Source organism: Zootoca vivipara, chromosome 7, assembly GCF_963506605.1.
Source record: "Zootoca vivipara chromosome 7, rZooViv1.1, whole genome shotgun sequence".
NCBI classification, from domain to species: Eukaryota; Metazoa; Chordata; class Lepidosauria; order Squamata; family Lacertidae; genus Zootoca; species Zootoca vivipara.
In genome coordinates, this window is record NC_083282.1 from 62,624,115 (window position 1) to 62,652,011 (window position 27,897).

The following is a 27,897-nucleotide window of genomic DNA, read 5'->3' on the forward strand; positions in this document are numbered from 1 at the left end:
GATGAACACTTCCTCAGGTGTGCCAGATTTCTTAATTTGTCAATTGTAGGGCTGTCATAACTATTGCTCCCATGCTTTGCAGAAGGGAAATATTTACGGGGTGGGGTTGTTGTTGTTTTGTCAAACTCTTCTTTCTACAAAATTCAATGGAGCTCATTGAATTACATGGAAGACTAGAAAAGTATGGGTTTGAAGAAACTTTTTTTATTTTAACTTTGGGGACATTAAATCAGCTGTCTGTCAATCCAGAGACCATTGGTGGTATTCAAGTAAGTTGTACTCAGAGTAGACCTTTTGGAACTGATGGATTTAACAGTGGTGTCAATCAACTTCAGTGGGTCTGCTCTTGAGTAAAACTTAATTGAATACCACACCATGTATATATACGTGGGCCTGCTTTTCTGTGGGGAGGTAGTGATTTTGTAATTAAGCAGCTCTCCCACAGATCACCCCTTTTCCAACAAAGTATTTTGAACCTGTTTTCCGTGCTCATTGCTAAATTTGTCCACCAGTCCATTTACTGTTCTTTAATATGAGACAGGTGTTCTTCATTCATGAGCATCCTTCCAGCTCTTTGGTTCAACACATTCCTTGTGCACCATGTCTGTGAACTATTTTCAAGAAATGAATTCATGTAAGGGGTTTTAGCAGCTTTTTTGGCAATGGAAACAGAGGGGAAAAGAGAAGGGAAAATAAGGCAGCATTACCTCCCTAGCTGCCCTGGAGATTGACTCTGGCAAATTGCTTCTGAGTTTCCAACATAGTTTGAATTCTATGTAGGCTGCTGGAGAAAATCACTGTGTATTTAGAAGTTCCAGTAACTATATAGGGCATCACTGCTGAGCTACTGAGCTCTGAACCATGGATTTGCAGTGATTCAACCTGCATCAAATGCCATCTGAGCAGAAATGTTTGTCTGCCCAAACAGTCTCTGCTGTTGCTGCTGTAGATTAAAATGTTTGCCAGCAATACTCAAGACACTGATATGTGGAAATCTGGGCCATTAAAAATAGTTCTTATGGCAGAAACTCAACTATCTGCACAATGAAAGTCCTCAAAAAGAAGTGTGTGTGTGTGTGTGTGTGTGTGTGTTTATATCAGCTCTATCATTTTTTAAATAATCCATGTGGAAAAGTTTCAGTGTTAATCCAAAACAGCAAAAAAACAAAACAGAACCAAAGAGTCTTGTAGCACCTGAAAGATTAAGCCCATGAAATCTTAGGAATTAGAAGATGTGATTAGTAAACCCAACTGATGCAATCTCAGTTTGGGGTTAGCTGAGCTTCAATCAGATCTGCAGTCAGATCAATTGGATTGACCCTCGGCTCACTTCTCCTATTGGTTTGCTCCACAGCTGACTGGGAAAGTGGTGGAGGGTATAGGAATACACGATGCGATCCTGCAAAAATTAGCCACACCTTAATTCTATGGAAATCAGTGTGAAATTATTGTGTTATCCTTTTTGTTGTTGTAATTGTTGTTGTATTAATTCATAGAGTGCTACCAACGTATACAAGGCAGGGCTCTGCCCCGAGGGCTTTCTGGCTAAAATCTGACACCGTGGAAACAACAAGAAATAGGGAGGGAGGTAGAGTGAAGGGGAAGAAGAAGATATTTCAGTTACACATAGTTAGATCTGGTTACAGTAGGGCAGCCCTTGCCAACCTGGTGTTCTTCCCTTGTTTTGGACTCCCATCAGCCCCATCTTTACAGCATGCCTGATGCTCCATCTTTCTCTACTTAGTTCTTGGATTCTGACCAAGCTCTAGTGATGCAGTCTCAGACTTGCCAGAGCAACAGTGCTTTCAAGAACTTCCTCTGACCTGCTCCAGCCAAAATCTTCAGTGCATCTGTGGCGTTTTACCTCTAGGGCAGTGTTTCCCAACCTTGTGCCTCCAAATGTTTTGGGACTACAACTCCCATCATCCCTAGCTAGCTAGTGGTCAGGAATGATGGGAATTGTAGTCCGAAAACAGCTGGAGGCACAAGGTTGGGAAACACTGCTCTTGGGGACCAGCAAGAGTTAATTAGTAAAGGAGAGTGAAGAGCCAATAGGAGCTCAGTAGGCAGAAGCAGGGAGGATATAAGGGAGAGAGTTGAGAGAGAGAGGGTTAGAGTAGAGCTAGAGAGGTGAGCTATTGTGCTGAGTCTGAGAGAGAATTAAGAAGCGAATTTCAGAGTCAGGAGGACGTTGGGAAAACTAGTAGGAAAGGATAAGTTTAAGCAAAAGTACCTGAGAAACTGTGATGAAATTATTTGCTTGTGAGATCATCTTAAATAGACTTAATTGTTTGGTTTACCTTTCACCTGACTGGAATCCAATATATGTGTACCAGTACAGTTACTGGTTGGTGGCAGCAAATGAGTATAAAGGCGAGGGAGGCTCTGGGTCAATAGACCGTGAAATGTCCGGGGGCCCTTTGCCAGTTATTGCGCCACAGCATCATACTATTTTTTTTGTGTATGCATGTGAAGGAAATACTTCTGTTTCATTGATGGCTAGTTTGAATGAATGGTATCCATATAACAAAGAAACTCATTGTCTGATTATTAAAGCAAGACAGTGACACCATTCATACTTTGGATCTCCCTGCCTATTGACTGTACTCTTTTCTGTGCCTTCTAAAAGCATTTTTGTTTTGGCAGAATGTTGACCTGTGTTTTGATTTGGTTTTCAGTTTACTGATGATTTTATGGTTTTATGCTTTTTTGTAAATTGGGATGTATGGGGTGTTAGATGGGGGACACGTCGTGCTCCTTCTAGGGTAGTTTGCCCACCTTTGGTCCCCACCCTGCGCTCAGCTCCACCTGTGGCTCCTAGAGGCTGTAAGCATACAACAGCAGCCACAGCCTGGGAAAGGGCTTCGACTGGCAGGTTGAACCAGGTGAGGGTAGCCAGTAGGTCTCAAACCCTTGGTGAGTTAGGAACTTTCCCTGCATGTGAAGACAGGCTCTGGCAGCTTGAGCAGACAGGACCAATAATGCATCCAACAGTCACCAAGGTGGTTACTGCACATACTGCAGAGGGAAATGAGGGGTAGATGGAGCTTGTCAACCTGGGAAAGTAGCCCATATAGCCCATCTCTGCTGCCTTTCTTCAGGAGAAGAAAAAACTAAGAAGTGAATCCTAAACAAATCCAGAGAAGAGACAGCTGGATGGTGCCTTGTATGCCTCCTTCTGGCGACTCCTGCAGCTAAGCTGGTGCCTAATGTATTGCTCTGCCTTCCTTTAAACCACATCAGGGTGGCCTGGAGTGGGGGTCTTGTCATATGGGCAATGCAGGACCTCCCTACACACTGCCCAGGCTTGCACCCTAGGGAGGTCATTTCGGTGCTGCTAATTCAGCAAAAACAATGTGGGAGGCAGAAGTTATGAGTTACTCGCCTCTGCAGCCACTGTGATTCTCCAGCAGTTTCACTTCACCCCCGGAGGTGCACTCCATTGTCTCTTGAGACAGACAGAGGCCAACAGCAACAACTTTTTGTTAAAAACTTTGAGGTTTTGTTACAGTCTTGTGAAATAAATGAAACAAATATATCATCACGGGAGCAAGACCACATATAGAAATCCCTTGCTCTGAGCAACGGAACACTCACCTGAGTAACCAGTTATGTCCATCGCTTTGAGATTCCTGCACTTAATGACTGTTAAAGTGAGGCGACCTGCAGTTGGCAGGTAACAAAGGGAAAACATGATCTCCCCCAGGTCCACACTTTCCTTTAATGAAAGAGAAAAAAACACAGCATTAGAAATGGGTAAGGAGCAAACGTAGCTAGGGCCGGCCCATCCATGAGGCAAGCTGAGGTAACCACCTTGGGCTTCAGGATTCATAGCAGCAGACCTTTATTTTCTCCTCCCCTTGTTCCGGATATAGATCTTCACTCACCCCTTCTTCCCTAGTGGAGAGGGGAGCGCCATTTTGTGGTTTGCCTCAGGTGCCAAAATGTCTTGGGCTGGCCCTGAACATATTATTATTATTATTATTATTATTATTATTATTATTATTATTATTTTGAATTATGGTGCTGGAGGAGACTCTTGAGAGTCCCATGGACTGCAAGAAGATCAAACCTATCCATTCTTAAGGAAATCAGCCCTGAGTGCTCCCTGGAAGGACAGATCGTGAAGCTGAGGCTCCAATACTTTGGCCACCTCATGAGAAGAGAAGAATCCTTGGAAAAGACCCTGATGTTGGGAAAGATTGAGGGCACTAGGAGAAGGGGACAACAGCGGACAAGATGGTTGGACAGTGTTCTCGAAGCTATGAACATGAGTTTGACCAAACTGCGGGAGGCAGTGCAAGACAGGAGTGCCTGGCGTACTCTGGTCCATGGGGTCACGAAGAGTCAGACACGACTAAACAATTATTATTATTATTTATTATTAATAATACCCCGCCCAGCCACTCTGGGCGGCTTCCAACAAAATATTAAAATACAATAGTCTGTTAAACATTAAAAGTTTCCCTAAACAGGGCTCCCTTCAGGTGTCTTCTAAAAGTCTGGTAGACCAATATTTTCCTCCTTTGCACAAGGCAAGGCAAGGCAAGAGGGAGCAAAGTGCTCATCACTAATACCACTCTGAAAATGGTGACAGGTTGAGAAACTATGCATTGGGCTTCTATAACTGCAAAAATGCATCTATGAAATGTGGCGCGAATGGAGTGGATGCCAAGTCACTATTGGCAGACATGTAGTCATAATTTTGACTATATTTAAATCATCTTCTGGAAGTAAGTTCTGATACCTGCAGTGTAGGCTGGATGGCCATCTGTCAGGAATTCTTTAGCTCTGATTCCTGAATTGCAGAGGGTTGGACTAGATGACCCCTGGGCAGTGCCGTAGCTAGGTGATCTTGCGCCCCTGGAAGAACCGCCCAGATTGCGCCCCTTAGCAACGGGCAAATTAGCTCTTCTTTCCACCTCTCCTCCAACCCCCCCCTCTACCCATTCAATTCCTCACACACTAATCAATATTTTTATTTATAGACATATTTATGGAGATATTTGAAAGCCAATTTCGTGCTCCCCTTGCCTGCGCCCCTGGCGGGGACCTTCCCTCACCACCCTCTAGCTACTGGCCCTACAATTCTATGAATCTTCTCATTAACTTAGTCTTAGAACAACTAACTTAGGTGTTCATTTTAAGCTATCCCTCACATCAGACTGAAACAGAAGGAGGAAGGGAAGGGATGTAGGACCATGCTCTAGGCCAGGCATAGGCAAACTCATCCCTCCAGATGTTTTGGGACTACAACTCCCATCATCCCTGACCACTGGTCCTGTTAGCTAGGCATGATGGGAGTTGAAGTCCCAAAACATCTGGAGGGCCGAGTTTGCCTATGCCTGCTCTAGGCCTTGCTGAGAGACCAGGGACATTTGTCTCCTCTTCTCCTGGAATGGTCTTTCCGTTTCAACTGGCTCGTCATATAAAAACTTTGTAACTGGTGCCTGATCATTTTCCCCATCATCCCTTCCCATCCCCTTATCTTTTGTGTGATGTCTTTTAAGCCTGAAGGCAGGCTTACCACTAATATTGATAAGCCACTTTTTTTTTTGGGCGGGGGAGGTTCTTTACTGGGGTAAAAATGCTCCAGATAAATAATTACAGGAGAAAAATAATTGTTCTAAAAAGCAAACAAGACTTTATTCATTTTCACGAGATGCATGTGTGTTGTAACCGGCAACATCTGATGTGAGGCTTTCACAGCAGGGGCTGGTCACACTGGCATTGGTAGGGCAGAAAGCAGGAAGGCAAACAGTATGTGGAGCCAGAGCAAATGGCATGTGGAGCCTCTTTTCCTTCTCCAGAAGCAATGCTGAGTCTAAGGGGGAGGAAGCTGACAGGCAGGGCCACCCACTGCCCTGGTTTTAAGAAGTCGGGTAGGTGGGCACTTCATGGACGCAGTACTCCATTCGCCTTAATGGACTGGCCTCCAGAGTGCTTTTAGCTCTCCTATCTACACGCAACAAGGAATGTTTCTTTTAAAATGGGACTAGTCATCTGCAGCTTTTACAAACATTTATAAATGATTAAAAAATTAAAAAAAAACATTTAAACTTCTGCTGCCCAATTAACTGGAGGAGAAACATTTTTGGTCTGTCAAAAAGTTTTAAGAGTGATTAATCTATTCAATTAAAACACTAAATAATGCAGCCCTATTAAGAAACGTTACATAAATAATCTGTTTATAAAAAGGACAGCTCCCAGGGTTCCATCACCAGCTAGGGCAAGGGTGGAGGATATTTTTGGCCCAGCAAGCCATGTCCCAGTGCTGCTATCAGCACTGATTTGGGGCAACATCCTGCTGATTTTGGGTGAGATCTTGTCTCAAATAGTTTGAGATCTTGTACCCAATTTCAGGTGAGCTCTCACCCAGAAATGAACATGGTCCATTTTGGTGCTTCTCCACCACTGGTGGAGGCAGCAGGACCTCTGTAAGTGTGCTGCCTGCAGGACTTCTGCTGCCTGAAGCAGTGGCCTCACCCTGCCTAATGGCTTGGCCAGTTCTGGCTCATGTCCTCTTTGCGGGCTTCATTGACATCTGATTGGCCACTGTGAGAACAGGATGCTAGACTGGATCCAGCAGGCCTCTTCTTCTGTGTTCTTATCTCTAACAAACTGAACTATCATAGAAAATGCAAACTTAAGCCAACAAACCACCCCACCTTGCCATATCATTGTTGCTCCTTCTACAAGCTGGCACCATGAAATATATGATTAGAGGATGTACCGCAGGTATATTTTCCAACCCACAATGGGCAATTTCAGTTCTAAAATAATCTCCTTTGTCCTCTGCTTGCTCACCTATCTATTTACTTGTCACACCTCTACTGCTGTAAAAATGACCTTTGCAGGTGTTCTGGCACCCTCAACCCATCATTGTACCTCTGCATCATCTAGCAACCAAACACCAGGGAAGGCCTGCAGCATGTCAAATGTGGCTTAAAATAACTAGGATTAATTAGCGGTTTTCATCATATCTGCATGTGTGCCCTCTTTGAAGCAGGTCAATATTTAGCCTTTGCTTCCCAAGGAAACCTTTTGCAGATTACTGACAAGGTCGGAACTGCTAAGTGCTGAGTGACCTACGTTAACAAACTCTCCCTGAGATGACAGAAACTGGGTTTTGCTGCAACGTCCTGCAAAAGCTACCTGTGTTATACCTTTAAAGAGTACTTTGAAAATGGAACTTGATTCGATGTTTCCACATCACAAAGATGTTATGCCTCCTCCTTGAGAGGTGTGGAGTGTGGCAACACGAGAACGGGCCTTCTCTGCAGTGGCTCCCTGTCTGTGGAATGCTCTCTCCAGGGAAGTTTGCCTGGCGTCTTCATTACTCACACTTAGGTGCCAGGCAAAGATGTTCCGTTTTAACCAGGCCTTTGGTCAATCTGTTTGATATCCTATACCCATAGCTGTCAACCCTCCCTTTTTTGTGGGAAACTCCCTTATTCCAAGCCACAGCTGTCAACCTTCCCCTTTTTGCTGAAAATTCCCTTATTTCAGCACCGCTTCCCACTGCTATCCTGGATTGTTAGATATACCGTAGACCAGGGGTCAGCCACCTTTTTCAGCCGTGGGCCGATCCACCATCCCTCAGAACATGTGGTGGGCCGGACTATATTTTTTTTTGGGGGGGGGAATGAATGAATTCCTATGCCCCACAAACAACCCAGAAATGCATTTTAAATAAAAGGACACATTCTACTCATGTAAAAACACGCCAATTCCTGGACCGTCCGCGGGCCAGATTGAGAAGGCGATTGGGCCGCATCTGGCCCACGGGCCTTAGGTTGCCTATTCCTGCCGTAGACTGTCCCCGGGACAGGTGAGGCTGCTGATCCCTTATTTTCAAATCCCAAAGTTGACAGCTATGCCTATACCTTTTTAAAATGTGGCTCTTTTCTGGGGGGGGGGGCGTCGGCGTGTAATTGGGTTGTTGTTTTTATTTGATTACATATGTTGTGATCTTTTCTGTGAACCGCCCTGAGACCTCCCAGGTATAGGCCGGTATAAACTCAATAAATGAGGATAATGATGATGATGTATTTCAGGAATAAGAAAAGGCATGGGGCATTGGGGCATCCCTTTGGAATGCTGAGGCAGAGATCTGGACAAGATTGTGTTCTTCTAAGCTTCCTCTATCCCTAAAAGCTTTTCCATTTTGGTTTTCTTCACAATTGGAATGGGATGGTTCATTGTGCCCTTACAATAGTATGGTAGGTTATGCTATGACTGCTGTGGAGAACCATTTAAGCGAGGTCTTCTCTATACCTCTAGGTGGCACCATAGAACTTTTCTCATTTGCGCTGTCTCTTTCTCCCGCAAACTTAGGAGTGAGACTGGAACCTCCTAGATAGCTACCATATCTCATGAGATGTTAAAGCATCATCTTTACCACCACTATTCCTCATAAAGATTGCTTCACAAACAAGATTTCTCATAAGTCATCGATTCAAAAATTTCAACCAGATGCTACTACCACACCAGCGTGATAAACAAACCTTGAAGATGACCAATCAAGAATAAAAAAGCAGCGGTTCCATAGACATTTCCCCTTCTCCTCTTAGGAGCAAATGTCTAGTAAAAGGAACATGGAAACTGATACAGCAGCTTTATTGTCCAGACTCTTCACACTCCTCTCATTAACTTCACAACTCCTTAAATGTTTCTGCATGTGTGACTCGAAATTGCCTTTGGCCTAAATGGGTTTTGTAATGCAAATGGACAAGCTATGCTGAGGCTAATGTACATTTTATTTCCCTTCTGTGTGCTATACCATATTAACCAGATGCACATGTAACACACAAAATGCAAGAGAGACTCAAAGGCACATCTCACTTCCATGTGTGATAACTTATTGAGAAGAGTGATGTTTACTGTGCTTGGCTGCCAGAATGAGACATGCTAGATCTCAGATCTTCCTCACCCCTTGTCTCTAACCTTGGAACCCTTCCCTGGTTTATGGAGGCAAGTTTTGAAAATTCAGGGGTAAATAAAATGGGGCTTTGGACACATTCAGTTGCAGTGTCATTATTTTCAGTCTTCCAAGCATGGTGTTGAAACCAAGTTAGAGTTCCGAAAACACACACTCTATAATGGCAGACCTGAAGCATTTTGATCCTAAAAATTGTCCCAAGCAGAAGCCATTGGACTGCATCAACTCTTTGGTTATCCAACTTTTCTGGGATCTGAGAGTGGGTGTATGAATGTGCAGACAAACAACAACAACAACAACATTATTTACTTGCATTATGTAGGATCATGTTCAGACTGCAATCTGACTGTACTATGTGAATAAGGTAAGAGGCAAAGTTTTCCGCAAGCAGCTTAAAATTTCATGAAATATACATAGAAAGGGGAGAGAAAACAGAGTGGGGAGATGCAACACACACCAGTGGCAGGGAACCCCTGACCTGAACCCTGATTTCTCAGTATTCAGTATTTGCAAAACATTGTGACTGAATTGCAATGACTCTTGTGGTCCCTTCCAATTCTACAATTCTACGAAATCATTCTCTTTGATAAGAAGCTAGACCTGTCAGTCACAAAAGAGCTCTCCCTCCCCCCTCTTCCCACCCTTGTGTTTCAATTTTTGCACAACTTTTTTTTTGTAACCCTGTATTGCTCCAAATCATTTCAGGGCATTTTGGAGAGGCCCCACTGTGGCTTGGACAAACCCCAAATCTGTGCAAAGTGGTCCAGCTTTGTTCTTGATTTGGGAGACATAAAAATCTGATGCACGCCCCTCATACTGGAGGCTGAAAATTCTAATTTCGTTACAGGATAACTGGATTGCTCTGGTATACAGTATTTGTTAGCACATACCCAGATGGTTCAAATTTCGGGGACTGAATGTAATAGCTAGGCTTCTCAGCGTGTGCTGCTGGGCAGAGCCATCCACTACAGAATTCCATCAAATCCTGATGAGAAATACTTGAGCTTAATTGGGATGAGCATGTTAAAGGTTCTGTCTAAGAGATGGCATTCCTGAAATGCATCTCATAGCCCAGTGGTGATAGCTGCCAGAGCAGGTCATACCTAATCACTGCTACAATCAGGCTGTATTATTAATGCCTGGTTATTTCCAGATAACCCTTTGGAAGTGCTGCCAACATGGCATAAGCATAATTTGAGCCATGTTCACCCCTGCCTTCTCCTTCATTTATTGTATGCTACATTTCCCCCAGAACTAAGGCCAGGAGGGTCTTGACTAATTTAACCATATAACTAGGAAAGCATATACCAAGTACTGTAGAGAATTGCAAAGGGAGCACACTGTTAGCACTCACTTTAGTTCGATGCCTAGGCCCTAGTTATTTCTATATAGTATTTTCAAACACTCAGCCAATTAGGAGGTTGTGTTATTTTACCAGCTTTCACATAAATTGCAGTTGCTTTGCCACTCAACAGTGTGACAAACATCTAGCCACTTTAATCCAAACCACCTGCTTGTTATAGGCCATGTGAACATGAAACAGAAGAAGACTGGATTTGGAAGTGGGAGAGCAAGATTCATATCTTTGCCCAAACACAAAATTGCATTGGTCTGGTTTGGACATAATGCTGAATGATGGTTTAGTGTTATGTGCATGGATTCATGTGCCTGGACTCCCCTGGTGTGGTTGTTAAGATGAAGATTGGAAGCTTTTTGCTTCTGTGTTCAGTTAACCACAGTTTATCAATAGATGGGAGCCCTAATCTTAACAATGGTTTCGGGAAACGAGCCAACTTCACAAACCACCACCTGAAGTTGGATTGTTTCCCTAAGCCATAATTAAGAGTAAGCAAAGTTTTTCCAGGTTTTGACATAATGATAAACTGTCATTATGTCAAAAATAGAAGTGAAATCTTCCAATTTCCTCCTTGCAGCTGTACCTGAGGAAGAGATGTCAGAGCAGAGTGGATTAACCCAAGGCTTGTTTACATACTGCTAAACCATAGCAGGGGACACGGGTGGCGCTGTGGTCTAAATCACTAAGCCTCTTGGGCTTGCCGATCTGGAGGTCAGCGGTTTGAATCCTCGCGACGGGGTGAGCTCCCGTTGCTCAGTCCCAGCTCCTGCTAACCTAGCAGTTTGAAAGCACCCCAAAAAGTGCAAGTAGATAAATACCGTAGGTACTGCTCCGGAGGGAAGGTAAACGGTGTTTCTGTGCACTGCTCTGGTTTTGGTGTTCTGTTGCGCCAGAAGCGGCTTAGTCATGCAGGCCACATGACCTGGAAAAACTGTGAAGCAGACAAACGCCGGCTCCCTTGGCCTGTAAAGTGAGATGAGCGCCACAACCCAAGAGTTGATTGCGACTGGACTTAACTGTCAGGGGTCCTTTACCTTTACCTTTAAACCAGTGATGGGCAACCTTTTGAGCTTGGTGTGTCAAAATTCGCCAAAAAACCGAGCATAACTCGGGTGGTGTGTCACTTCGAGAAAAAACCGATAATTTCACGATATTTATAGTTTAAATAATAAAAATGTATAATTGTAATACACAACTGTATTTAATAAACCAAAAACCAATTATTTAACCTAACCAAACCAAAAAACCCTTATTTACCACAAAGTGCCCAGACTTGTTGAGCTTTTTGGTGGGAGCTGCTGACCAAAGTTTTGGAGGTTTTTGGGGGAGGTCCAAAAGTTGCTTTGCTATGGGGGGGGTAACCCAAAACTGCTGTGCTTCTTTTTTTGGGGGGGGGGGAGAACAGAAATAAATGACGAATAATACCTTCACTGGAACTAGAACACAGCATCGACATAGTCTGCCAAAGCGCCAAAAAACCCAGCACAGAGTGGGTTAAAAAAACCAATCTCTGGCTACCAGCAGCAACTACAAAAAAGGAACCGGGGACAAGCTGTAGTGTGAGGAGGAGTAGGAGAACAAATGGGGGGGGGACAACAACAGCGCAAATTGGCCGATGGGGCATGTGCCAGCAGGGAGGGCTCTGTGTGTCACATCTGACACGCGTGTCATAGGTTCGCCATCACTGCTTTAAACCATAGTTTAGCATTACACCAAAATGCAGCTATAGTGTGGCCTTGGACAAGCCAGTTTCTCTCCTGAACTTACCAAGTTTGTTATGAGGCTGAAATATCTTTAAGATGTCCTGTAACCTGTTCTGAGTGACGCCTGAGATATGGTGTGGGGGGGAATTAAAAGATGTCTCAAGTCCTAAAATACCTATTGTAGTTCAGTTTCATTTATGCTGCCCTGGGAGTTACATATATAGAGGATAATAAGTTTTAGAAGGGGGAGGGGAGAACTATTTAATCTTTCAGTTATAGTAACATATACAGTATATGCAGGGATTCAAATAGCGAAAATTCAAAAGCAGAGTTTTCTATTGAGTTTCTGAGTTATAATCTATTCAGGCATATTTGTACTATGGGGGTGGGAATCATTCCCCCGATGTTTCCAAATATAGGGAAGCTGAGGTTTAGCTCACAAAGGATGAAATATTGCAAAAATCCATATACAGCAGGAGTATACAGTTCCCATTCATACAAGCATAAGCTGGATGCTAGTTCATTGAAAACAAATTTTGAAAGGGCTGCCTGGGTTTTCAGATCAGTGTATGGAAGTGATGAAACGGCAACATTCAACAATAATTGAGATTTGGTGATAAGCATACAGTAGATGGAATTATCACCACATTCCAGAGTTATGTGAGCTGGAACCATGCTGCATGAACAGCATATTGCAGATAGCTCACACTTTTCAACACTTGTTATCAATCCACACCTGCATAACACACCTTGCATCAATAGCTTCTGTTTGTTGTTTAAGCCATTGGCTTCCTGTACTCTAGAAATTCCAGAATGGGAATCCCGGCCATCAATTGTTAGTTTAATTACCTTGCTTCCTTGCTGTTTCTGAAGTCCACAACCCTTAATTTCTTATTTTCAATGGAATTGGGGTGCCAACTTGAATAAAATATTTTTTTGGGGGGGAAGTAAACCCTGCCCAACATAATTCATCATAAGACGTAGTACATGCATATCGTTTGAATGACAATGCCTATTATATCCACAGGCCATTATTTATCTGCACTGATAGGCAATAAACTGGGGTATGTGATTGTGACACAGTGGGAGGTTCATATGGTAACAAAGAGAAACACATGCTCCATCAGCAGTTCAATGTTTTTGACAAGACTTCTGAAGAACTGCCTGTTTGGAGCTTCTAGAAGATAATTCCCTTTTAAAAGGCTGTTGCTCCTTTCTAATGATGAGAAGAAAAACCGGTTCCAGGACAGTGTTGGAAAGCAGTTTGTTTATTTGGCACCAACGTTTAATTTCTAAGATGAGAAGATCCAGGAATTAGAAGTCTGCTTGGCATTCACGTCATCTGCCTCTTGAAGACCTTTTACTGTAATCCTGAGTTTAGAGAGTCGGGCAGCGGTTGTCTCTTGATGCACACGGTCAAGAAACACTTTTTGTTATGATTTCTCCATGTAGTCTGGGATACAGACCCTGGATAGAGACCCTGGTGCTGAGTCATGGCACCAAGTTCCATTGGGCATCATTTAGGTGTTTTTACTTGGCGTTGCAGGGTAAAAAGAATAACCCTGCAAAAACATGCAGCCATAGTTTTGCCTGTACAATGTCTTACTGGGGATACCATATAGGAAAGAAACATGGCTGACCACAAGGGTCCATGGAGGCAGGCATGTTTCCCACCCCTGCTATATAAGCCAGTTGTAGCATGTGAGATGAGGTGCCACCTTTGCACTGCAGCTCGCCAGGACTGGGATAGGGTGGGGGAGTGGCAAGGGCAGAAGAAACGCCAGGTTGGCAGCAGTGGAGGGTGGGGAGAAGAAAAGAAAGCCAGACCTTGGAACTCCAGAACTGGCAGGAATTCCAAAGCAAGCCCACATCTGACCCACACATTAGTTCACCAGGTGGCCACTTAGCTGAGCCTGCTTTGTGATTCAGATTCTTCAGAGTCCTCCCCTATCCAAAAGGGCTTTCCTTCATAAGTCTCTCTCCCTTCCAATCTCCCCCTTACCATTTGACCCTCACTTATTGCATCTCCTACAAATAAGTTTGATGTTTGCTTGTTTACAATCAAGTGGTGTATAAATTTTATGAAACAACAAATGAACATGACTCCCCCCAAGTAATTTAGGCAGCAAATGAGGTCATTTAACAACCCAGTCCAACTTTTTGGGTGTCTGGCCAATTGGGTCTTGGGTCTCTCTCTCTCTCTCTCTCTCTCTCTCTCTCTCTCTCTCTCTCTCTCTCTCTCTCTCTCTCTCTCTCATCAACAGACTGGTAGGGTGGGGGATCAAAGCAAAAGAAAGCTGCCAGAACAATAGGGGGTAATCCCATACAGGGAACTCCCCATTTACACAGGCGTGGCGTTCCAAGGCACTGCACATGTCAGTAGGACCTGTGCAAGCCTGCCCTCGTGGTGCCAAAAACCATGTGTGCATCAGCGGACGTATACATGCTAGTCACGTGTAAATGGGGAATTGCCTGTGCTTCTCTCCTGTCTCTTTCACTTTCAATAGCCCCTGTAACAGGGAAGATAAAAACTGGGGGAGGGGGAATGTGATGGAGTGGTTGGAACCCTGAATGGAAGCACTGCGCACTGCAACATTTTGATGCAGGGTCTCACTTGTTTATGGCAGTATTTTTACTTCTAGGGTGAAGAGCGCATGAAATGTCTGCTGCAGTGCAAAAATAATGTGAGCAGCCTTGGAGCACCATGGAGCTTGACTTGGGTGCGGAGGGAGTACAATTTGCTGTTCCACGACAGACCTGAGAATGTCTTGCTATGGCGAGTGTGTCTCTACAGCCAGGGCACTGCTAAAGAAGATATGTTCATCTGTATGCAGCCTCAGCTACTGGTTAACAGAGCTGCCTCTACTGCTCAGGAGAAGTGTGTTGAAGAATGAAGAAAGACCCTTTTTGCTCTCGAGACACAGTTACAGCATATAAGGAACAGAGCATTACCAGAGGAACAGCTGAACTAGAATATGAATTGTAGCAGATATGGGTATGACCTAGCCAAGGTTAATTGCTTTGAAGTCACCCTGATACAAACGGGAAAGAGAGCTAAGCATGTGCTTAACTCTCCCAGCAAATTTTTATAACCTGATCATGAACAATCAGAAGTCTAGCCAAGCTACCCAATTGGAATTCCATTCTACTTGAAGATGGCAGTCTTAGAAATTATTAACTCAGGTTAGAGCCTGCCCTTTATTACCCTTATCATGAAAAAGAATAGGAAACACTGCTGACCTAAGTTCAGTGCGGTTCATTTCAGAACAATTCCCAGAGTCATCATGCATCAAAAATATATACTGTAGTTAAATCTTCCCTGTATGGATTTCTCTGTACAGTATGTGGGTTGCCACTTGGAGTCTTCTATTATTTAGACCAATGATTTTCAATCTTCCTACCGTCAAGGAACCATGTCCATATTGTTTATTCTTATAGCAGCTATGCCTCTGGAACCATGTGGTGGCAGGGAAGCAGTTTTTGGTGGTTGCAGTTGAACAGCAGCACGCTGGGAAGGGCAAGTCCTGTTTCCTGTCATTGCATCTGCTCTGAAAATCTGGTTCTGCTTTTCACTGAAAGAATAGGCCAACAGGATTGTTGATGGGCTGAAGTTTTTACACACACAATTCCATATACTGTGTCATTTGGCCTTGAAGAACTCTTGTATTACAGCAAATTGGATGTGCACATGCATTCTAGGGTGCACAATGCAGTAGTCCCATATGATATAAGGACTCACTGTAGAGTATATCCAGCACTGTCCTGGATATACTGTCCTACAGCACTGTCCTACAGCTGCAGATTGAAGGAGAACCTCAGTAATGATGAGCATTGATCAAGAGTACATTATTGATCCTGTCCTTGAGGAACCCCTGAAAAGCTTCCAAGGAACATAAGAACATAGGAAGAGCCTGCTGGATTAGGCCAATGGCCCATCTAGTCCAGCATCCTGTTCTCATAGTGGCCAACCAGATTCCTGTGGGAAACCGACAAAAGCAGGATTCGAGAACTGGAGGACTCTCCACTCCTGTGGTTTCCATCAACTGGTATTTGCAGCCCCAGAAGCCCCAGGGATATAGTTTGAAAGTTACTGATTTAAACAGTTGCCTCTGAGTGGTTTTTGTATGTTTGTTAGGAACATAAGAGGAATCCTGCTGGATCAGAGGAAAAGGTGTATCTGTTCCAGCATTCTGCTCTCAGAGTGGCCATCCAGGTGCCCATTGGAAGTTCACAAACAGGATATGAGTGAAATAACATTCTTTGTGAGGTAAAAAAAAAGGTGGCTATTTTAAATGTGTCGGTGTTTAAATGAACGAATGTACAGAAATGGAACATCCAGGATTCTGCATGTGGAGAGAGAAAGGGGAAATCGCAAAACTCTAACTCTTGAAAGTCTCAAGGCTGCATCCCAGCCAAGGAATGCACACAGCAGGGAGACAACTCTTTATTGTCAAAGAGAACACAGCTCTGGAGAACTACGCAAACCAATCTGGTGTCTAGGCAGCTGTTCCCAGGTCTGTGTTCTATGGAACAGCTGCAGCAAATGGGAGACACCCCCCTCCCACCAGTTTATGTACCTTCCCTCAATGAGCTGCGCATGTAGCCAGAGTCTAGGCTTGCATGGAAGCTGCTTCTGCTCTTCCTGCTTCAATTCTATCCTGGTTCTGGGAGACAGAGGTGCAGGGGAGGGTGGGGAAGCAATTGAACTTCCATTTGGCTCCAAAACTGGGACAAAGACAGCACTGAAGCCCTTGGACCAACTCACCCCCCCATTTCCCCTTTGAAATCTGTCTGTTAACATGTTATGACAGACTTAACTTCATACCCCCACATTTAGACCAGATTTTAATGGCTCCACCCATTCCTTCCTGTAAGAAGACATTTATAGGCCTGACGGCACAATGGCCACATAGTTTAAACCAGAGTAGTACAATATATGCTGCAAATGCAATCATAGCCAAAGTAGGCAGGATTAATACATGCAGCAATATCCTTGTTTTGTTTCCAATAAACCTGCTCAGTGTAGAAAAAGGACCTGTGTTTATAAGGCAGCTGGCTGCAAATCGAACTGTTGGGAGCTGTTGCCAAACCTGTGTTATTTGCAGCTCCACCAGATAAATCTCTTTGCCGTTTCCCTAAGAATAATAATTGAGCCAACAGGCTAAAAAGAGGACTGCTGTGAGTAATATTCCTTCTCAGTGACCATCTGGCTCCCAGGGGCTTTCAAATTGGTATCAAGAAGATGCAGAAACCTGGGCAAAAATTTATACATGAACTATTAAAGAAACTTGGTCAGTAAATTACAGAATTCTCAGAATGCCCTTTAAAGGCTTGTAGGGGCAAACCCCACACTCACCCAGACATAATATTAATTCCCAGATGGGTAAGTGTCATCCATTTTCTCCCTTACAAGACTAGTCAGCACATGAAGTTACTGCTTTTAGGCCTCTTGTTTGCCTCCAGTTTTTAGCAGCACATAATACTGCCCACTTCAAAAGATTGTGGAGAGTGATTGGTTACTCTTTGCAGAATGCTTTGAAACGCTGAAAAATATGTGTGAAATGGTGAGGCATTTGGGAATCTGTAACAGAAAGTTATGATTAAATGTTTTGCTGGGTTGGGTTCTATTCAATTTTCCTGAAATGGGTCTGCAGAATTGTTCTTAAAATAGAAACCCCATTTGTTGCAGTTCCTTTAAGCAGAGGTGGGGGGATCTTTTTCAGCCCAAGGACTGCATTCCGTTCTGGGTAACCTTCTGGGGGTCACATGTAAAGTGGTAGCAGGGCCAAGGGCTAAGCAATGAATGTCAATTTTTCATTTACACAGTAGGGTAGTTTCTGCACATATTTGCCGGCAGTAAGAATCATTTTCAGCCAGGCCAAAACACTTGAGGTGTCAGTGTGTGCAAAGTAGAGCTGGTGAAGGATGCAATTACGGGAGGTGTATGGCCTTGAGAGAATCCTGAGGACCAGACAGAGATGCCTAGAGGGTCACATTTGGTCCACTGACTTGATGTTTACCTTGACAGCCAGGTCATTTAGACTGCCTGGCATAAGATGTCTCTAGGGAGGGAATACCCGGGGCACTTGGAGAGCTGGAGTAGTCCAATAGGTAGAGAACTGAACTTAGTTCTGTGTTATGGCCACGAATCAGAACTCCATGGAGGCAAAGTGCTCTGGCAACTGCAGCTCTACAGAAGAGATGGATACATACCCTGGTCCATCCCATGTGGACCCCTTTCCTAGAGCCTAAGGCAGAGCTTTCCAAACTGTGTGTCGTGACATGTTAGTGTGTCGGCTACAGTGTGTAGGTGTGTCACATGAACACTCCCTGAGTTCTTCCTGGGGCTGGAAAGGAACTAGTTTAACCTCCAGTTTGCTAGTAAAACTGAATTACTGTATCGCGAAATCATGCACGCCTAAAACGTGTGCTACCAACATGAAAAGTTTGGAAAGCTCTGGCCTAAGCAGACAACTCTGCTGCCAGAAACTGATGGTCCTGAGAACCCTGAGGAGAAATCTTCACAGTTGGAAACCCATTACTTTGAAAGAGTCAACAGCTGCAGAAGGAGGCACTGGCCTTCTGGAGGAGAGGATTCTAGTCAATAGCTACATAGTCCTGCTATAAAATTCAGTCATTGCTCCTTGATGAGACAACTTGGATGTTTGGCTCATATTTGGAGCACTATCCATGGTGCTGAACATGCACCTTGATCTCCAGGTTGCCAACCTTTGCGTTGCCCTGCCTTGCCATCTTGCTGTACTGCCTGTTTGTGGAACCAAGAACTATTGACCACCCATTGCTTCAATTATCACCCCTCTTTGGTGTTAGGTATCTCCATGGATCCTGATATTCTGGAAGACCTTGTTCCAAGCCCCAACCTTGCGATTAATTCATTCTGCAGCCTTGGGGAAATCATTAGGACTGTGCAGATGATGATGATGATTGATAATTTATTATTTATACCCCACCCATCTGGCTGGGCTTCCCCAGCCACTCTAGGCGGCTTCCAACAGAAAAATTCAATACAATAATCTACTAAACATTAAACAGATGTTACTTCTGAAGAGACTGAATGCACAGACATAGGAACATAAGAGGCTGCCTTATTCAGAGTCAGACCATCAGTTCATCTAGCTCAGTACAATTCTACATTGACTTGGGAAGGGCTGTTGCATGCAGATGGTCCTGGGTTCAATCCCTAACAAGCTAGAAGTAGTTTATGAAATGAACATATAACATCACTCTTTTTGAACCTTTTGGCAACCATGACCTGCTATATCTAGCAAGTACCTAAACACTCCAAAATCAATGTTAAGTTGCACTCTATTATTTATATTTTTCCATGCTGCTAAGCAATTAAGAAAACATCCTTCTATAATAGTTGATGATCTCTGATTTTACATTTTAATGTGGTTTTAATGTATATGGATGGATGTTGTAAACTGCTTTGACCTTTTTATGAAATAGTGATATGCAAATATTTTACATACATACATACATACATACATAGTTTGTTCATATAACTGGAGAAACACAGGACCAAACTGGGTGTTATGTGCTGCTTCCCCAATCTCAATCATCACAAGCATACATGAAAGGACAAAGATACATTATTACATGCATCTTTGTATAATGCGTAAAGTTGCCCACAGCAGTGTGATTTTCAGCCTGGCTGAGAAGTGCCTTTCTTGCTCCAGAAAGCAAAACTGTCTCCAAAGGCAGAATGTGCACTGGCAGTGCTCATATCCATTTATTTGGAAATTGCAATACTTTTCAAAGATACAGATTGGCTTTATTTATTCTGAAAGTGCATCCCAGCAACATGAATTAGAAAGGAAAAAGTGACTGTCACCAGAAAAGGGAATAAAAAGAAGAATTGAATCAAATGAATTCTGAAAAGTGTAATCTAATAATACCTAGATAGAATTCGGTGATCTGGGCTATAAGGGGAAGAACAGAATACATTATTTCATAGGATCACTTTTTGACCTTCTGATCTGTGAATATATTGAATCTTCAAGAAGCTCAATCTAATGGGCACAGCCAAAAGTCTTTGGATGGGAAGATGAGCAATGCTTTCTAGAAACCACACACTTGAAAGTGTCAATCACTTCTCCTACCTGGGTAGTTATCTTTCCACAAGGGCTGACATTGGTGCCAAAATCCAGCATTGCCTGAGCTCTGAGAGTCCAGCTTTCTCCTGATTGAAGTGCAGATTGTTTGAGGATCGAGACATTCGCAGGGAAACCAAAATGCTTGTTTACAAAGCTATTGTACTACCAACCTTACTGTATGGTTGTGAAACATGGACCACTAATAAACACCATATCCAACTCCTCAAAAGATTCCATTAACGGTGCCTCCGAAATTTTTTACATATCACTTGGGTAGACAGGTGAACTAATTCCAGTGTACTGGAAGAAGCAAAGACCGCCAGTGTTGAAGCAATGATTCTTCTACATCAACTTTGTTGGACTGGTCATTGATAATTTTCTTCCAAAGCAACTACTCTACTCCAAACTTCAAAATGGTAAGCATAAGGCTGGCAGTCAACAAAAGAGGTTTAAAGACTCTCTCTTTCTAACAAAATGTAGTATAAACACTGACAATTGGGAAACATTGGTCTGCGAGCACTCCAATTGGAGAACAGCCTTTACCAAAGGTGTCATGGACTTTGAAGACACTCAAACTCAGGACAGAGAGAGAAATGTTCTAAGAGGAAGGCACATTTGACAAACCCTCACCATGATCAACTCCTGCCATGGAAGGACATGTGGATCCAGAATTGGCCTCCACAGTCACTTACGGACTCACTGTTAAGACTGTGTTCTGCTATGATTGAATGGCTAGTGTTGGCCATTCTCAGTACAACAGTTTTGCAATACCTGAAAGCTTGAATATTCACTATCCAAAGCAGGTTAATGACAAGCTACTGAGTAAATAAATAAATAAAATATTCAACCTTTACAATATGTAGTAACTCCTTTTGTCTGACCTAACACACATACACTGTAGGCAATCTCACACAAACTGTGAGATTGATTACCTCTCACAAATGAGCACCAGCATCAGGTCATGTTATCATACTGCCTCATTTGTTCCCTTTAAATGTTTGTGCAGAAGTAGGAAGGTGAGGTGTGATTTCCATAGAAAACATATTTTGAAATATGTTTTCTGCTTGATGAGGTTTCGGGCCTCCTAAATATCTGTTCTTGCACGATTCTCAAAGCAGTGATTGCACATGAAATCGAGTCTTTATAGACTGGAGGGGAAAATATCTATTTCATTTGTGTTTTTTGAACAGAGCGTACAATGGGAAGAGTATTGATATGCAAGGCAGCTGGGCAACAGAATTTTCTGTAAGCAGCCATCAGAGATTCAATCTTCCCAGTCTCATTCAGGCTAGCTTAGCAAAGAGCATATGTTTCATTGTAGTTTTCAGGCAACCTTCTTTCCCTGCTGCACATCCATATTTATGGTCCCCCAAATTCATTTAATTTAATTTAATTTAATGAGAATTTATCACCTCAGTTAAGGCATATGTTTTCAGTACAGCTGGATATGCTTTATGCAAATCTGATATTTTATGGAAGAGATGAGGAAAACAGAAAGACTGGCAGCCCATTTTACACTGCTATGCATGTATTTCCATTACTGCAGTGCTGGGGAACCTCTGGCCCACCTCAGATATTGTTGGACTGTAACTCCCATCAGTCCTAGTCATTGTGTTGGGCATAATAGGAGTTGTAATCTAACAAACGTTTTGAATGGGGTAGACAATGTGGTGCCCTCCAGATGTTGCTGGACTACAGCACCCATCATCCCTAATCACTCGGCAAACTGGCTGGGATTGATGGGAGTTGGAGACCACCAAGTTCCTTAGCCTAGTATTCCTGAATTGTTTATGATAATACAAGCTCACTTCGAAGTGCTTGGTAGCTGCCCCTCAAGGTACCACTAATATATTGACTGCAGAGAGATGACTGATAACACAAAATGATCACAAAATGGCACCTCTCTGTTTGCAGATCATCTCCCCTCTCATTCTTTACCAAATACAGCTTTTTCTGCTTGGATATCAGATCATTATCAAAACTCAACATGTCACAGGCAGACAGAATTTGCTGTATGTCTTCCATTACCTCCGCCTTCTTTTCCTTTCTCAATATCACTCCCCAGTCTTAGCAAGTGAAGAGCTTGGGCATTATCTCTGATCCCTTTTTGTGAGGTTTGTGAGTTCTCTCTTTAATATTTTTAAACTTACAGTGCAATCCTATGCATGCCTCCACAGAAATAAGTCCCCTTAAAATTCAATGGGGTTTACAGTGCAACTCCAGCCATTCCTCATTTGGATGGTTGAGGGGTTAAGATACTGCATAGTCCTCTCTCTGCTGGCCTCTCTTGGTAGAGAGGCATGCCACCTCCTGGGTGGGGAGTAGGCTGCATTGCAGTAGAGGCACCACCTTTGCTTATTGTATTACCACTAAACCCCCTGGAGCTGGAGTAGCAAAACATCAGAAAAAGGACATCCACACCCTGCCTCTTCCTGCATTCTGGCCAGAGTGAGCTGACAGGGTTTGGGGATGCAGCACTTTACTCTGCCAGGTTAGGATTGCTCTGCCTGTCCCAGGGAAATGTGTACAGAATTGCAATCTGAGTTCTGTCTTGTCTACTGATTGTACTAAAACCCTTATTCAGACCCTCATGCTATATTTTCTACACCACACTGATTATTAAAATGTATTCCACCTTAAACCTGTTATCTCTGCTCTCAACTCTCCTGCTTGCTTAATTTTTTTCTTCCCACTTTAATTATCTTATAATTCTTCACTGTTACGTTATCTGATATCTTCCTCTTCACTGCTTTCCTCTAGTATTTCATATTATATAGCAGCTTTTTCTAACCTTTAAGTCTCGTCTTCATCATATTTTCTGTACTTATCTGTCTTCATAGCTTCTCTCTATTCTCTTTGGTCCTGCTGTCAATTGCCTTGTGCTTGCTTCTCATCGGTGTGCTTTTGCTCTCGCAACTCATCATGCATGGAATGCTTTTCTTTCAGATATTTGTCCACAGCAGCAGTGATGTGGTGGGGTAGAGCTACAGGATTATCCCCCCAACACAACTTACCTGGACAGGGCTGGGGTAGGTAACAGCAAGCTGAGAGCTGCACAGATGTACTAGCAGAGTCAATCTGATGCTCCTGCCGGTGCATCTTTACCGGCCAAAATTACCACCGCCGTGCCTCACCCCAGGCCCATCCAGGGAATGAACAGCTGAAGAGATGTATTGTATACAGTGTTCTCTGTCTGCTAGCGCAAGGGCTCTTGCGCTAGCAGACATTTGAGTTTTAAGGTTGCACAACAAGTTGTACTAATGGCAACTTGTTGGGCCACAGATGGTCCAATCTACTGTGCAGCAAAGTTAGCAGCAACTTGCTACTGCATTCTTTTGCATAAGAATGTTCCACTGGTGCAAAACATTTCACCAGAGGAACAAGTATACCACTAACTGATGTTAATTTCATCGGTTTGCATTTCTTAGTGCAGAAAGTATTAATCTGATGTGTAGAGATCTTTCCTATCCTGATTAATAGACGAGGATTTTGGAAGCTATTGGAAGCTTCTCTGTATGAAAGAAGCTTCATGATTGTTTGGGTTATACCTTCTGGGAAGCTGGTTTAAACTGGTTCTCTTATCTCAGGATGGTTCAGGTTTTACTTTCTTTTTCTATCTCTCTTCCTTTGGGTGTGGTGTTCTGTACATACCGGTAGTATGCTTAGTGTTAAGGTTTAGTCTTGTTATAGGTTTATAAGTTTTGTAAATGCTGCAAAGTGTGTCCTCCCTTAAAGAGGGCACGTGTTGCGGTGAGACCTGGAGACTGACTTCCTGGTTGCGGGTTGGTTTATTGGATAGCCACAACACCCGATTGGTAGGTCCCTCATTGCTGGGTTTAATCTGGCCAATGGGGTGCAGTCTAAATGGATCGAGGGACCTATATATACACCTAAGCACGTGACCCAGAGCTTCCTCTTTCGGCTCGTGCATCGGAACACCTGCCCACCTCTCCCTACTTTTAGGGCATTTTGCGATTGACCTTGCTATGCCGTCGTGTGTCGTTGGGACAGGGCCACGGCAGGAATTTCCCCCACTTGGCTGATTGGCTGTTGCCATTTGGGTTTCGCTTGCTGCGTAGCAAATCGTCACAACTTGTAAGGTGCGGATAGGCACTGGTTCAAGTGATAGGGATGGGAGAACGGTCTCGCCATCCCTATGTGAAAGGATCCCTATGTTAAAGGAATCCAGGGACTCAACTTGGTTTTGTCAACCCCTGAGAGGGGGTTGTGCCCATGCCTGAGTCCAGGGGAGCATCTGGGGAATGAACCGAGTCTGTTTCCGGGCTTTTCACCTACCTCAGGTGTCTGTTCACCCTTGGTTGACCTATGATAGAGCTCTGGGTCAGTGCTGCATGCAAGGGTGCAGGGAGCTAGTCAAACCAGAGCCTATGCAACCCCTCACTTTTCTGTAATCAATAAAGTTGTGGCCTAAATTCTGCCAAAAACCAAAACTAAAATTTGAGTCAAATGTGTGTTTATTTAGGAGGAAGGTCTCTGGGTCTGAACATGCAACCAAATTTGTTATGGACTGTGCCTATCCTGAATGTACTGGATTTGTGACCATTATGGTTTTTTGCCTTCAGTAGTATGTAAAGCTCTGCTGGATGAAGTACAATTGCCTCTGGTCTATTTTTTGGGAACCTCTGTTTTTTCCTCCATATGCACGACAAATTTATCACTATATTGGACACAATCTGAAAGAAAAAGAAAATTGCTTAAAAAAACCCCCTGTTCTTAAGAGTCTATCTCCATAGTCTGCAACTGCTTAGATGGGTGCGAGGCCTATTGAATGCAATGAGATATACATGCATCGGACCACACTGAGCAGTTGTCTTCTATTCAATTCAATATAGTAAACGTGAATTGCCATTAAGGCTACCTTTATGCATGGGATTTCATATTCAGGCCTTTCCTATCATTGAAGGAGAAAACCTTGTTCAGCAAAGAAACTTGAAATGAGACAAATTGATTCTGCCAGATTGTGAAAGTATCACTTTGCCATTTGTTCTGAATGCCTGACACCAGAATGCTGCCCCCAAAACGCCATTCTTTGCAAAGCTCAGAGAGCATTGCCATGCGCTAAATTGTTCAATAAAACCCGGCACCCCTGCAGGATCTTTGGAAGGAACGGCGGCAGAATACAAGTTTGCTTTCTCATGCCCAGTATTCCTTAAAACACTGGAATTGTAAAGCCCTGCATTGATTGTAGGAAATACCATCTAGTCTTCAGTTTCTCTTCTAGGAAGCAAACACTATTTGCAGGGGCAGAAATACGTGTGTTGTTGTTTTTTTTGTAATCAGCCTGTCCGATTCATTACTTAGGTGGAGAGGGAAGTGAGAATTGTCACTTGCCATCAAGGTGAGCCTACCAATTCAGGCAGCAGATGGAGACAGGTGGCAGATCAGTGCCTGTCCCCAAGCCCACCCACCTCTCTTTCAAGCCTATAGCCCTCGTGCACTGCAGCATGGCCTGCCACCCACTGCCATTTTGCTGCTGCTGCTGCTGCTGCTGCTGCTGCTGCTGTAGTGGTTGCGACCAGCCCCTTCCAAGCCCAGCAGCCCCTCCTATAGGACTATAGGAGCACTGCTGCCACTGCATAGCACACAACAGAGGGAGAGGAGCAGCAGTTAAGTGGTAGAAGCAAATGCTTTGCATGCAAGACAAGAGTCCCAAGTTCAATGCCTTGTTTCTACAGTAAAAAGAACTAGCAGGTGATAGGGAAAGGCCTCTGTGAGCTGCTACCAGTCAGAGGAAACAGTACCTGAAAAGTAACTGCAGGGAACTGCAGTGCTATTGCTTCTCAGGTGAACCACATGAACCATGTGATTTTTTTAATTAATATTACAAAAAACACATTATTCCTGCAGTGCATGAGTCTGGACACTGATGCCTCCAAAAGACAAAGACCAAAAAGAAAAGAACAACAACAAGTATCGAGCTCTAGCTAAGGAATAAATCACCCCAAGACTCCAACTGAATGAGCATCCCTTGTGGGGAAAACACACACTTATTATGGTTACATTAAAGAGATAAGAAGACTCCTGCTGGATCAGGCCAAAGGCCCAACTAGTCTAGTATTCACAGCGACCAAGCACTGTAAGTAGCTTCCTTTTTCCATTTTTTTCTCCCCCACCCCACCCCCATGCATTCTTTTTAACTCACGCACTTGTCTTTTTCCACTCTGCTGCTTTCTCAGGAATGAATGGAAGTAACGCCAAATGCTAAATGAAAGTGATTATGGAAATTATACACTGCCCGCCTATGCAGGGGCAGTTAGCTTCCTTTGATAAGCACATGCCATAATGTATTATCCACTTTTCGCCAAGAATGGAGCGCAGGGAGAAATGCAATATACCACAAGGAACAAGATGTTCTGCAGTTCATGTGGGAATTATGTCCCATAAATCATATATCTTCTGGGCAATGTGCAGATTTTCTTAATTAAAAAACCTCTTTGAATCGTGGAAAGTAAACAAGCTTTGGACAGGTGCAAAAGTTGTTCACTTACTTTGTTAAGACGATCAATGCGTTTTCAAGTTCCTTTAGCAATCTAAATGCCCCTAGGGACAGGCTTAAATTTGTGTACCATTTTCAATACTGGGATTGAGTTATGGTATACGTGAAGTAATAAAGAAAAGTGCCTCTGAACATGTGCAATGTCCTTTTCTCCATACACTGAGCAACTCCAGCCTCTCACTAAATGCTTAGGATTAAGGAATAGGACTCACAAAGTGTTCATGCCTTGTTGGCAGTTAATACTGTAAGGGATGCTGCTGCTGCAGGCAGCTGGAGCTGTGCTTTGTCTTTAACATCAGGCTTCACAAAAATATGCTGCACAAAGCAGCAGCCGCAGCAGGGGAGATCCCTTTAGCACTGAGCTACACAGACTCCTTGTTAAGACAGAGCAGAAAAACTGCAGTGGCAAAGCGAAGCTAGAGATAAACTTTAGAAAGAAAACTAGAAAGAAAGACAGTAGATGGCAAACATCAATAAGTCCTAATAACGAAAAATACCTTATGATGTCTATTTTTTTATTTTAAAAAACCCTCATGGGAATAGGTTATAACTTGCATAGTTTGAAAACATTGTGCATTGGCTGCTTAAATTTGCAAATCTGAACTGTTGATCACACACTAGCTGAGAAAGATAAAGATTCACCTGTTCCAATTCCACAGTGATAGGCTCAAGGGACAGGAGCCATCGACATCCAATCTGGCAGGTGCCCCAAAACTCTTTCTGATCTGACCTCTTGGGCAACTGACATCTGCTCCAAACAGGAGCAACACTTTCATCCACTCTAGCCTCATGTGGCTTTATATGAATATTTTTGCAGAGCTCAAAAGCTAGAGAGAAATGGTGGCTCCCCCCCCCCCAATGACTTGCCCAACTGGAAAAGAAAATCAAAATGCACGTCTCTTTATGCAAAATATTAATTTAACAAATTCACTGCAGTGAATGAATTAGTCACAAAGAGTCTCTAATATGTGGATATGGCTTTTTGGAGAGCTGGACCTCACCTGGTCCCTGCTGGCACACCTCTCTTTGTTCATTCTCGAGGCCAAGCAGTGAAGCCAGCCGGCGTGACAGCAGGCAGCTGCCTTTGTAAGCAGGCAACAGAAAGTCAATAGACAAAGCCCTTAATAGAAATGAAACTGCCTGTTTACCTAGGAATAGTAAACATCCAGATTTCCCCTCTGGTTACAGCACTGAATTCAATCAACTTTTTAGTTCTTAATATAGTTCAGCAGGGGAATAGAGGAGAGGGTGGGAGCCTAGGA

At 43.5% G+C, this 27,897-nt stretch overlaps 1 protein-coding gene across 1 annotated transcript in view; it reads right to left on the bottom strand.

The window, feature by feature from the left end:
* Positions 1-27,669, bottom strand: part of LOC118089448 (synaptotagmin-10) — a 44,339-nt gene extending 16,670 nt beyond the window's left edge. Inside the window, exons 1-3 of the mRNA XM_060277486.1 lie at positions 27,637-27,669; positions 25,544-25,711; positions 3,598-3,718 (exon numbers count right to left, since the gene is read on the bottom strand). Of these exons, the coding sequence (XP_060133469.1) occupies positions 3,598-3,718; positions 25,544-25,711; positions 27,637-27,669 (322 nt within the window). The remainder of the gene's footprint in view (positions 1-3,597; positions 3,719-25,543; positions 25,712-27,636) is intronic.
* Positions 27,670-27,897: the final 228 nt, after the last annotated feature.